The 12,561-nt window shown below is 50.8% G+C and overlaps 1 protein-coding gene and 4 non-coding genes across 5 annotated transcripts in view; all 5 read left to right on the top strand.

Annotated features, from left to right (window-relative positions):
- Window positions 1-420: 420 nt before the first annotated feature.
- The window catches only part of TEX14 (testis expressed 14, intercellular bridge forming factor), a 32,656-nt gene continuing 20,515 nt past the window's right edge, over window positions 421-12,561 (top strand). Inside the window, exons 1-9 of the mRNA XM_075440060.1 lie at window positions 421-505; window positions 6,429-6,543; window positions 6,840-7,005; window positions 7,777-7,913; window positions 8,569-8,650; window positions 9,151-9,281; window positions 10,117-10,230; window positions 10,658-10,781; window positions 11,595-11,773. Coding sequence (XP_075296175.1) covers window positions 421-505; window positions 6,429-6,543; window positions 6,840-7,005; window positions 7,777-7,913; window positions 8,569-8,650; window positions 9,151-9,281; window positions 10,117-10,230; window positions 10,658-10,781; window positions 11,595-11,773 — 1,133 coding nt within the window. The remainder of the gene's footprint in view (window positions 506-6,428; window positions 6,544-6,839; window positions 7,006-7,776; window positions 7,914-8,568; window positions 8,651-9,150; window positions 9,282-10,116; window positions 10,231-10,657; window positions 10,782-11,594; window positions 11,774-12,561) is intronic.
- On the top strand, window positions 1,405-1,617 carry LOC142363797 (small nucleolar RNA U3). Its single transcript, XR_012765965.1, has one exon. It is a non-coding gene; the product is annotated as a small nucleolar RNA U3 (small nucleolar RNA).
- Window positions 2,439-2,651, top strand: LOC142363796 (small nucleolar RNA U3). The gene has a single exon (XR_012765964.1). It is a non-coding gene; the product is annotated as a small nucleolar RNA U3 (small nucleolar RNA).
- On the top strand, window positions 4,309-4,521 carry LOC142363795 (small nucleolar RNA U3). The gene has a single exon (XR_012765963.1). It is a non-coding gene; the product is annotated as a small nucleolar RNA U3 (small nucleolar RNA).
- LOC142363786 (small nucleolar RNA U3) lies at window positions 5,793-6,005 on the top strand. The gene has a single exon (XR_012765954.1). It is a non-coding gene; the product is annotated as a small nucleolar RNA U3 (small nucleolar RNA).

The following is a 12,561-nucleotide window of genomic DNA, read 5'->3' as shown; positions in this document are numbered from 1 at the left end:
GGCCCGGGAGCGGTGCTGGCTTTGTCCTGCCTTCATCCAGCTGCAGAGGCCCATGCACCTGGCGGGCTTGAGGGGTGTTTCTGCCATCCCCCGGCCATCGCCTCCGCCTTTTCCCTCCCTGTTTCCCCTCGGGCTGGCCTTGCCCGCTAACGGAGCCACTTATCGGCTGTGTGGCCGGGAGGCCTGGCCTCAGAGGGCGGTCAGGGGAGAGAGAGGTCGCGTTCACCCTCCGTCTTGGGGTTTGTCCAGAGGAAAGAGCCAGACCTGCTGGTGTCGGCTACCGAAGGTCTTGAAGTTAACATAAGTTCTTGGAACTACGGCATTCTTGCATCTTGGTGAGATTTCATACCTTTTCCTAGTTCTTGAGGAAAGAAGATGGCTCATGCTCTCCCAATTCCCTGCCCAGTCCAGCTTGGAAGGATGAAAGGTGACTCCCTGGAAGCTCAGCTGCATGAGTTTGTCAGGCAAGGGAACTATGTGAAAGTGAAGAAGCTGCTGAAAAAAGGTAAAAGCTAACCTCGGACAAGTACTGGCAGATAAGTTTTAATTTCTCCTGTATGCTCATATTTGTGGCAAAAAAATAGCATATTGTCTATACAATTCAGTTTTGTGAGTGAAGTATGTTTGCTAAATGTATTATAGTTGGCCTTTTCTGGTAAGTGGCACCAATTACTGAATCAAAAAATGTATGAAAAGAAGTAAACTGAAAACCAAGCTTTTAGTTGTAAGGTGTCCTAAGGAAATGATTGACATAGTAAAAGTAAAATTCTAGAAGTCAACTTTAGGAATATATGCTTTAAATGGAGTTTTAACTCCAGTTGCAGAATGTGTAAGGTGTGGCTTAGACGCTGGTATTTCCGACACCTGGATTTTTAAACGCAAGGGAAGAGGTAGTTTTGTAAATGAAACATCATGTTCGATGCAGTTCTATTTCGTTGCCGCTACCAAGAACTTCGGTAGCCCTGCTGTCCCCGGAGGTGTGCCGTCTTTCCGGCGCTGGTCGCTGGGTGCGTACGGTGGGGCTGCCCGAGTTGCGGGGGGGGGGGGGGGGGGTGCGCGGGGCCCCGCAGGAGCCGCTGCAGCCGGGGCCCTGCGCGCCGCGGGGCTGCGCAGCTCGAGGCGGGAGCTGACCCGCGCCGCCGCTGCCTGCGAGCGGCGCGTCTGATTGGGCGTCCGGGGCAGAAGATGCAAATGAGGGGGCGTGTCCCGCTTGCGGCCCCGCTCGGCGCTGGCGAGGGTGGCGGAGCGGGGCCGTGGGTGGCGGGTCCCGGTTCCGCGGCGGCCGGCGGGCGGCGGGAGCGCGGGGGGGGCGGCGGCGCGTTGCCACGGGTGGGTGCTGCGGGTGTCCGTGCGGTAGAGGGCGGTGCGTGGCGGTGGGCCCGGGCGCGGCGGGGAGGTGAGGTTAAGACTATACTTTCAGGGATCATTTCTGTAGTTGGTCACCAGAGGAGTGTGATCTCACCTGACCGGCGTCACAAGCCACGAGGAGGAGCTGGGTGCTGTCTCCTGAGCGCGAGGCGGGCGGGCGGTGCTGCTGGTGCAGGAGCCGCCCGTCATCGATGACCGTTCCTGGCCCTGCTTGCGGGGCTGGGAGGGAGAGAGCACGGGCTGAGTGGTTTGTGGCCCGGTCCTATTTTTTTGTAGTGGTCTCAAAGACAGATGAGGGTTTTGCCCACCAGTGCCCGCCGGGGAGGGCGCGGAGTTTGTGCTGCGGCAGAGTCCGAGTCGCAGACAGCTACGGGCGCTGCGCAGTTTAGGTGCTCTCGGGGAGGGGCGGGGAGCGCGCTGGGGCTGGGGAGCGCGCTGCCCTCTTCCCGTCGCGCTGCGCGGTGCGTGGAAGGCCGGGTGGCTCTGGAGCCGCGGGCGTCGCGCGTTGGAGGGGGTCAGGCAGACGCTGCTCGATCTTGGCGCAGAGTGGTGGGGCAGAGGGACCCCGGGGGCCGCCCCAGCTCCGCTCAGAGCCGAGTGGGCTCGCTGCTGACATTGGGTCAGCCGTGCCACGGCGCTCCGGCCCCGGTCTGCGCCTGCTAAGGGGGCAACGGCGCGCAGAGAGCGGTTTCGGCGCGGCTTCGGTGGGCGCCCGCGAACTGCGGCCGCAGCGCTGCCGGACGGACCCCCGGTGCGGAGCGGTGAGGCGGCTGCGCGAGGGCGAGCGGAGGCGGAGCCGCGCTGCCTCAGGCTGCGAGCGGCGCGTCTGATTGGGTGTCCGAGGCAGAAGATGCAAACGAGGGGGCGTGTCCTGCCCGCCGCCCCCCCACGGCGCTGGCGTGGGTGGCGGAGCGGGGCCGTGGGTGGCGGGTCCCGGTTCCGCGGCGGCCGGCGGGCGGCGGGAGCGCGGGGGGGGCGGCGGCGCGTTGCCACGGGTGGGTGCTGCGGGTGTCCGTGCGGTAGAGGGCGGTGCGTGGCGGTGGGCCCGGGCGCGGCGGGGAGGTGAGGTTAAGACTATACTTTCAGGGATCATTTCTGTAGTTGGTCACCAGAGGAGTGTGATCTCACCTGACCGGCGTCACAAGCCACGAGGAGGAGCTGGGTGCTGTCTCCTGAGCGCGAGGCGGGCGGGCGGTGCTGCTGGTGCAGGAGCCGCCCGTCATCGATGACCGTTCCTGGCCCTGCTTGCGGGGCTGGGAGGGAGAGAGCACGGGCTGAGTGGTTTGTGGCCCGGTCCCTTTTTTTGCTTTGGGTTGGAAAAGCAGAGTGGGTGCGGGATTTGGGGGTGGGTTCGCGGGGCAGGGCCCTGCGAGCCGACCCGTCCCGCGCAGCAGGCGGGCTGTCGGCTACCTCCAGCGTCCCCCGACGCGCGGTGCGTGGTTTCTCACCAGCCCCTCGATAGCAGCGACAGCGCGGGCAGCCGGGCGGGCCTGGGTGTTTCCCTGTGCGGGGGGACTGGGCTGTGCGGTCAGCAGGAGGGCTGGGACAGGTTTTTTTAGTACCCGGGTGTGCAGGCAGGGGCATGGCGTTCTCCAGCCCTCTGCAGTGTAGGACACGGTGACGAAGCCAGAGCCTCCGCCTCAGCGCGCCAGGCCAGCATCGTGCCGTGCTGCCTGGTGTTGGTGCCTGAGCCTTTTCACCTCCGGCAGCATGGGGCAGAGGGAGCACGGACTGAGACGGTCGCCTCTTGCATTGCGTGATGAGACCGTCCCGTGCCGTCCGAGGAGAGAGGCTGGGATGGAAAGTACGGAGTCTCAACAGTAATGCTTTGCTCATACACGTGAGGTGTCCCACTCGAACTGAGGCACCCCACATGCAGTTTTACACATGGTTCTTATACCTTTTAGGTGTTCCAGTAGTGACTGGTCAAATCACTTTCTACCTAAGATGCACACACACTGCTGTTTTCCAGAGCAACTCTGAATTCCACAGCGTCATTATCCGTTTGCCTCTTTCTGGATCTGGGCATCCACGGAACCAGCCTTGCTGCAGGCCCTTATCCACAGTGCCACACAAAGGGAGGGTTTCACAGAATCTTAGAGGGGCTGGGGTGCTGGCCTTATCTCGGCAGTCCAGGGGTACCTTTTATCCTTCCTGGGCAGCTTTTAAGGTTCTGGGAAACAAGTTCATGACCTTCAGGGTGGGGGCTGTCCTGCTCGCAGTGAGCTGGGGTCCTTTAGGCACGCACACTCCACCGTGACTGTGCAGTCTGCCGCTGTGTGTCTTGAGAAAGTTCATATGGCTTCATTCTGTAAGGACTGATTGGAACACGAGTTAGGAAAAATCTAATTTCCCAACAGTTGTCAAGAGGAGGTTTCTCATAGCCTCCAGGCGGCTTTGGAGAAAGCACAGGCTTTTGCATTAACTGTCAGTTGTCTGTGGCTCGGCAGGCCTGGGAGTTGGAGTCTCCTCGGCCCCTGCAGGAATGGCCGTGTGAGCCATGGTGTTGTCGGGGGCTGACAGAGCCGCAGCCCCCCACGGCTGGGCGAGCCGTGCCGTGCCACCACCCGGGCCGGGTTTCTGCTGCCGGGGAGGAACAAGTTGCTGGCACCGCAGTCAGTCGACCCCGGGCCCCTTCGCCTGCGGGGCCCTGGCTCTGCGGACCCGCGCCGCCGCTGCCTGCGAGCGGCGGCGTCTGATTGGGCGTCGGAGGCAGAAGATGCAAATGAGGAGGCGTGTCCTGCCCGCCGCCCCCCCACGGCGCTGGCGTGGGTGGCGGAGCGGGGCCGTGGGTGGCGGGTCCCGGTTCCGCGGCGGCCGGCGGGCGGCGGGAGCGCGGGGGAGGCGGCGGCGCGTTCCCGCGGGTGGCGGAGCGGGGGTGTCCGTGCGGTAGAGGGCGGTGCGTGGCGGTGGGCCCGGGCGCGGCGGGAAGGTGAGGTTAAGACTATACTTTCAGGGATCATTTCTGTAGTTGGTCACCAGAGGAGTGTGATCTCACCTGACCGGCGTCACAAGCCACGAGGAGGAGCTGGGTGCTGTCTCCTGAGCGCGAGGCGGGCGGGCGGTGCTGCTGGTGCAGGAGCCGCCCGTCATCGATGACCGTTCCTGGCCCTGCTTGCGGGGCTGGGAGGGAGAGAGCACGGGCTGAGTGGTTTGTGGCCCGGTCCTATTTTTTTTGCTTTGGTTGGAAAAGCAGAGTGGGTGCGGGATTTGGGGGTGGGTTCGCGGGGCAGGGCCCTGCGAGCCGACCCGTCCCGCGCAGCAGGCGGGCTGTCGGCTGCCTCCAGCGTCCCCCGACGCGCGGTGCGTGGTTTCTCACCAGCCCCTCGATAGCAGCGACAGCGCGGGCAGCCGGGCGGGCCTGGGTGTTTCCCTGTGCGGGGGGACTGGGCTGTGCGGTCAGCAGGAGGGCTGGGACAGGTTTTTTTAGTACCCGGGTGTGCAGGCAGGGGCATGGCGTTCTCCAGCCCCCTGCAGTGTAGGGCGCGGTGACTTGGGTGCGGTGGGGTTGTTTCTGATGAAGAGTGTTCATCAGAGGGTGAGGAGGGGCTGGGGAGAAACCGTTCAGGATTCGCCTTTTGGGGCACGTTGTGGGAGTCTGTGTCGCTCAGGCCAGACCTGGAGCATGGTAAAGCTCTGAGCAGTGTCTGACGGGGGCTAGGGAGAAACGGCTGCGTGTTGTGCGTGTTGTGCGTTTTGTGCTGGGCAACGTCGTGGAAGACTGGATACATCAGGTTGGATCCTGTGGCCACAAGGTATCTGCTGGGGTCTGGGGCTGCAAGAAACCGCTCAGTATTGTGCTGTCGGCTGTGGTGTGGAAGTCCTTGGTGCTCAGGCTGGATCCAGAGATGCCAAGGCCAGTGTGAATTGTGATGGCACCCTGGGGGGGTTGTTCCAGCTGGCACGTGAGAACGTGCTCGTAGGTGTCGGGCCTCGGTAGCCCTTGGAAGTGAGAGCATCCCCCTCAGAGCGCCAGGCAAGCCTCTCGCAGTGCTGCCTGGTATGGGTGCCTGGGAGCGCGGGCTGAGGGGTCGCCTCTTGCGTTGTGTGGTGGAAGCGGCAACAGCCCCGGCGCGGGTGGGCGCAGCCCCGGCGCGGGGCGCTTCGCCTGCGGGGCCCTGGCTCTGCGGACCCGCGCGGGGCGGGCGGAGTCGCGCGGCCGCCGGCTGCGAGTGGCGGCGTCTGATTGGGCGTCCGGGGCAGAAGATGCAAATGAGGAGGCGTGTCCCGTCCGCCGCCCGGCACGGCGCTGGCGTGGGTGGCGGAGCGGGGCGTGGGTGGCGGGTCCCGGTTCCGCGGCGGTGGGCGGGCTGCGGGAGCGCGGGGGGGACGTTGGCGCGTTGCCACGGGTGGGTGCTGCGGGTGTCCGTGCGGTAGAGGGCGGTGCGTGGCGGTGGGCCCGGGCGCGGCGGGGAGGTGAGGTTAAGACTATACTTTCAGGGATCATTTCTGTAGTTGGTCACCAGAGGAGTGTGATCTCACCTGACCGGCGTCACAAGCCACGAGGAGGAGCTGGGTGCTGTCTCCTGAGCGCGAGGCGGGCGGGCGGTGCTGCTGGTGCAGGAGCCGCCCGTCATCGATGACCGTTCCTGGCCCTGCTTGCGGGGCTGGGAGGGAGAGAGCACGGGCTGAGTGGTTTGTGGCCCGGTGTTTTTTTTTTTAGTGGTTTTTGAAAACAAATGAGTGTTTACTGTGTGTGACGGGGCTCACACGTACTGGAAGGGCATGGTTAAAGTAACAAAAAATTTGTTTTTAACTCTTAAATTACAGCATTTTTTTATTAATGCAGTCCTGTGGTGTTACCTGTGCTCATCCAGGTTGATAGTTTGCCTCTGATATATAAATATTCTTTATGTAAATACATTGTGCATGGTCTATAGAGAAAGTTACAAGGAAGGTCATTTGCTCTTCGTTCAATTTCTCTTAGTATCATTGTGTTTTCATATTTCTAGTGTTTCAGAGGGAATATGGCAGTTGGTTTCAGGGTTAGTGAACCATCACCTTTTATTCTAGGTAAGGGAGAACAAGCACTTCCCTCATAATCTCTTGTTTTCTTGTAGGTATTTTTGTTGATGCTGTAAATTCCATGGGCCAAACTCCTCTCTTCACTGCTGCCTTGCTAGGTCTTGGTAAAATAGTGGATGTGCTGTTGCATTATGGCTCAGACGCTAATCAGTTAAGTATAATTTTTTTTTTCCTTAAATTCGAATTAATGTTTTATATTTTAGTGATTTTAGTCAATGTAATACACAGTATTCACTGTATATAAATGAAGAAGTGCTTAAGATGCATGTTGCTATTTTAGCCAGAGATCCTTAGAGGTATGTAGGTGCCTCGTTTTCCCCATTTCATGGTGTATGTTGTTGTTTGGGAGTACATAAATCTCGCTATGCTGCTTTTTTCCCCCAGAGGCGCAGCTGGTTGAGCGTAGTAGGGGCAGGTTGAAACATTTCTGCTTTAACATTCCTCAGTCGCTGTTACGATGGGAGCACCCCAGTCCATGCAGCTGCGTTCTCAGGAAATCAGTGTATTCTTAGCAAGTTATTGGACGAAGGCGGTGACCTGAGAGTACATGATAAAGATGGAAGAAATCCTCAGTACTGGGCTATGTCAGCTGGAAAAGAGAGCAGTGCTCAGGTATGTGTGTGTAATAGGTGTGCAATATGCGCTAGGTGTGTGCTCGCATATTCATCTTAAATTGAAGAAATTCCGACATTCCAGGGAGACGTTCTTGGCTTTTACATGTTAGGTAATTATTCAACATTATTTTCCAACATCAGTAATGGGATTTTGAAGTCCTCATGACTCGGATTATTTACCTAAGGTGTTGCTCAGGTGCAGGGGTGTGTCTGTCTGTAACTTGTTAGGACGTTTATGTGTAATCGTGCAGTGAGAATGACAGGCCCTTGTTTTCGATCCCTGATGTATGTAGTTTGTTTGCATAGACGTGCAGTTCAGGAGTAAACCTGAAGTAGTCTTCAAGTGTATCTCAGTCTGTGCATGAGCAGTGTCAGCAAATGTATCATTTTTGCTAGTGTGGTAACAAAACGCGATATCAAAGCGGCTTATTCATGACTGTAATATTGATTTAAAACTCGTATTATAATACTCCTCTTTCCTGTTATTACAATGCTGCTCTTAGAAAGAAACCTGATATTACAATTTTCAGTGGGTGAATGTCTTGAAAGTTAGTCATCTAGTGTCTTGAAATAAGCTTTCTCTTACATTTTCGTGTAATTGATTTTCTTCAAGTTTTTCTGTGTATCCATTTCTTCAAATGTCTATTTGAATATTGCAAGTAACTAGTTATTTTTTCACTAGTCATGATCTGTTGATTTAAAATGGTTTGTCTTGCAGTTCTGAAGTAATTTTTGTTGTTGTTCTTTTTTCCCTCCCCCTCCTCTCTAGATGCTGGAATTTATCCAGCGTTGTACATTCCACATGCAGGCTGCCATTCAAAATTTTCCCTCTGATCTACTCAGGAAGGCTGGATCATCCAAAGCGCTGGTCTGCAGTCCGTCCAGGTTTGGTGGTCTTGTTCAAGGGTAAGAAAGTGTTCTCAAGTCCTGAGGGATTGAGCTACAAAGACTTTTATTTCCATGTTCTATTATCTTAAAATGAACATTTTCTTGTTTCTTTTTGACAATATCAGATTTAAAACCAAAGTGTATTAGGAATGATAATGCTTTTAATTTCTGTTGTGAGAGTTCCAGATAGAAACTTGATAGTTGTAAATATCTGTGTATTTAGAAATACTCTTGAAATCAGCAATATGAAGTACTGGATTTTAATAGTATTAAACGGTGCTGACATGAAGTAGTTTTCTTGACCTTTTAAGGTGACTGCAAATCTTTTGGGAGTGTTTCCCACAGTTTCAAGAGCTTTTATGTGAGGTACATGTTATGAAAAATACATACTTGTGAACAAAAAGCGATGCAAGATGCGTGTATATTTTTTTTTTAATTGGCTATCTTGCTTTAAACAAACACCTATCATAACGGTGTATCTAAGAAGTTTTAATGAGTTGCACAATAATTTGAAATTTCAGAATCTGCATTACACTTTTTGTGTAAGGGACCAGTCAAATGCAACATTTGAAATACATGTCTGTTGTAGAATTTCTGCATTTTTCTCTCTCTTTGTTTTCCTCAAAGCCTTGGTATATTAGTTACTCTTTTGGCTTATGTTTTTGGTACTTAGAAATGTTGACAGTCCTCTGGGTAGATTTCTGAAAGGTGGAGCTAATGCAGCCAAGAACTTCTACAGCTTTGGTTTTGGGAAGGTAAGATGCTATGCGGAATGGTTGTCTAATTACATTAGTACAGTTTTTCAGTCGCATATTCTTCACAGTAATTACCCTACCTGTTTATTTTTAATTTTTAGTACATTCTTATTCTCCAAAGAGGTCCCTTCCAACCCCTAACATTCCGTGATTCTGTGATTTCTACTGAAATAGTGGAAAAAAGCTGTGGAGAGCACAAAAATTCAGGCCTTCAGTCCTAGTAGGCCCTATCAGAGGAAGCTGTTTTGGAAGAGGCAATAGAAACTCTCCTGTTATGTGTCACCTGTGGGAGTTCTTAGTGACTGTTTCTGCTTTCCCTCTTTCAGGTTCACTAGAGAGTTAAGCTTCTGACACAGCTATCTTAATGTTGGATTTTGATGCTTTGGCTGATGCTCCCGTTGCAGTGATTGCACTGAAGTTTTTAGTGAGCTTGCGGCAGATGTGATGGGGCTTGGGAACTGTTGTGTATTCCCTTTGGTTACGCCCTGGTGTTGTTTCAGTTTTATCTTGCAGGCAGCGGACATCTAGGGTACTTGGCGTCACTCCCCATTATTGGGGAAAGAGATGTGGTTCAGGCAGATGATGAGCCAATGTTTTCGTACCATGTTGGACCATACATGATCATGACAAAGTAAGTGCAGTCAAGGGGGTTTTAGCACCTCTTAGTGTGTACCTGTTACTATTAAGCAGCAAGTTGTAGTACCAGATGCTTTGTTTGGATAGTTTTCTGTGCCTGTTCTATATTCATCCACTGCTTTCTGCTTGCAACTTGTTTTCTGCAGTCCATTGAATAATATCTTCTTTAGGCCTGCTTGATACCTGTAGGTTGCTCTTGTCCTTTCCAGCAATATTAACCCCATTATGGTTATTCTTTGATAGTAGTGTTTCAGTAGTGGCTCCTTTTGTGGTAGGAAATAAGCTGCTGGGGTTGCAGATTATTATGTTGTTTGGTGGTTAGTCCTTGTAATTGTTGGCTCAGACCTCAGGCCTCTGGATATGTCTGTCTGTAGCCCGCTTGCTCAAACCTATGGTGAAATAAGAGTTCCAAGTGCTGACTGAGCCTTTTTTTTTTTTTTATTTTTTTTATTCTGTATTGTGTAGCAAGTAATTGTGCCTTGGAGGCATCCAGAGAATTGACAAACCGGCGATTTAATCTCCCAAAACTCTGGCCTGTATCACAGCGTGCTGGTAGCCTTTAGTGAAAGGGGTTTTAGAGTGTCCTTGCTCTTTACCTTGGGTCATGGAAAGGTAGCTGCTTTGGACCCCAGACCTGTCCTGCTACATCCAGTCTTAGACAGGATTGGATTTTACTATTGATTTTAAAGAGTATATGCTATAGCCAGGATGACAGTAGGAGACAGCACCGTAGCATTTCAGAATTACAAAATTACTTGTAAGCAATCCTGTAACTGGGAAAAAATACTGCAGAATGCATCTCGTAGAAATTCTTCTTCTTCTCCTTGTAGCTTAATGTGGGGAGGCAGCAGAGTCACAGTGAAGGAACTCAGCTTTGAGCCCCGTCAGAACTGTAGTAAACTGCGCTTAGCTGATCTTCTCATTGCAGAGCAGGAACATAGTAGGTAAGAACGGATGTGCAGTAGCCACAGGTGCTCCTGAGGTTTTGGTGTCTCCAGTGATCTGGAGGACTGTTCGGCTGTGGTTGCACTTTCTCTCCAAACGAGAAATGTGGGTCTCATCTTTTGTCTCTTCCCACTCCATTTGCTCCCCAGTGGATAGCGCAGGAGAAGATGATACTCTCTGCTCCTATGTCTGAACGAATGCTTCATCACACGTTTCTTGGATGGCTTATTTGTAGATTCTCCTAGTTGTGACATTAAGCATGGTTTCCAAATGCCTCCTAATCTACAGTTCTTTTAAAATTTGGGGTATTTTAATGAAAAGTTAGAAGCATTCACTTTGCATTGATGAAACACCTAGAAGGCCAGGACATGTTCTATTTTAATCTCGCATTTGCCTTACAATTTGTTTTTTCCTCTCCCTTTGCAGTAAAATCCGTCATCCTCATTTGCTACAGTTGATGTCTGTTTGTCTGTCCGGTGACTTGGAGAAAACCCGTTTAGTGTATGAAAGGGTTAACTTCGGTTCTCTGTACAGCATCCTTCATGAAAGGGTAACTGGAATACTTGTTTTTAAGTGGTGATTAATTGAGAGGAAGAGGTTTAGTAACTACATCTGCCATCTTTAGTCAAAGAACAAAAAGACGAAATTGTCCATCTGTGTATTTGGGTTTCTGTTTCATTGCACAGCATCAGATACTCTGTGTAAGCTGGTAAAGTTTGTAATTGGCAAATACTTCAGTTAACGTATAGGTGTAATTTCATTGATTTTCTTGTTTTCTATCAGTCTTAAAATGGCTGCTGTTAAATTCAATTGAACTTTTAATCTTCTGCATGTAGTAGTACACTGCAAATCTGATGAGACCAGCTTTTGGCCTTGAATGTTTGTGTGTAGAACACTGGAAACTGCCTGTGTACAAAAGTGAAGGCTTGAACTGAGTTGCAATTCTTTTTTTTTTCTTTTCTTTCTTTCTTTTTTAATCAACTGATCTGTATTTTTTTTTTTCATTCAATATTTTTCTCTTCCTTTTTTGCAGTTAACTGAGTCGTTTTGTTTCTTTAACTGAATGCAGACTTCTAAGTTACTGGAGGAATTGCAATCAAAGGCAAATTCCAAGAGTTGATTCTTCTTCAGAGTGATTTTTAGCATAGTCAATATCTTTTTATTTTTCTCTTAATTACTGCTTAAGTTATTACTAGTTTGGTATTGAGAACAAACATTATTTAGCAAGTACAGTTTGTCTAACTTTTACTACAGTGTGTTTCATGTTTGCTTTCTTTGCCTTCTGCTGTACAGTAATAGTTTTTCACTACATCAAGCTTTGAAGACCTGCAATGCAAAATTGATACTTCTATTTTTTTTTCAGCGTACAGAATTCCCAGTGCTGCACATGGAGACGATTTTGCATGTGCTGCTTCAAATTAATGATGCTTTGCGTTTTTTACACTCCCGTGGATTCATCCACCGTTCAGTTACCCCCTATGCTATTCAGATTGTTTCTTCTGGTGAGGCAAAGCTATGCAACTTGGAATACATGATAGAGAGGTAAAGAACGTCCGTGCTATTTCTGTGAGAGGGACAAAGACAAGTGAAGTAAAATTTAGTGCTAAATTCTGCTGACGTGCCCCTCTTGATGGCTAGGGACTCCCACCTCTGAGTCAGGCAACAGAGTTACAGGAGTAAAAACTCCAAATTATTACTGCTCAGGTACATTAACTGCTACAGGCAGTACGGCAAGTTTCAGATGGACTTAGTTTCTATGATATAAGTATCTGAAAATAGAAACTAGTAAGAGAAGCAGCTCTATACTGGAGCATAACAATACCATCGTAGAGAAAAGGAACCTAATCTTACAGAACAGAGATGGAAATCCTCATTGAGTCACTAATTCTGCTGCTGGACTAGAAATAATTGCAGTCTCCTCCTGTTACTGGACTTATGCTTATGGAGGCTTGCCTAAAATGGTTGAAGATTCCACACCTCATTGAACTGGTAGTAATTAAGTGCCACCAGTGACAAAAAGTATTTTTTGTATGAGGGACGCCATTTGTTTCTTCTGGGTAAATTATTACTTACTTACATTTTTTACTTCTTTCCTGTAGTGCAGTCTGATAAGAAAGGAAGTAAATGGCTGATTAGACTGAGAGAAAGAGAGTAAAATTATAAATAAAAATTTGCCAATGATAATCTCCTGAAAGGAGCAAAGATACTTCATAACCTTCTTGCAAACTTAATTTGTTAATAAATCTTCACTATTTCTGAGAGCTACAGATACAGCTTGCTGTGAAATGAATAACAAAAATACCCCATAGTTAAATGTGAGGAGGAAGTTA

The sequence above is a fragment of the Opisthocomus hoazin genome, chromosome 20 (assembly GCF_030867145.1).
Source record: "Opisthocomus hoazin isolate bOpiHoa1 chromosome 20, bOpiHoa1.hap1, whole genome shotgun sequence".
NCBI classification, from domain to species: domain Eukaryota; kingdom Metazoa; phylum Chordata; class Aves; order Opisthocomiformes; family Opisthocomidae; genus Opisthocomus; species Opisthocomus hoazin.
This window is presented reverse-complemented; position numbering and strand designations above follow the sequence as displayed.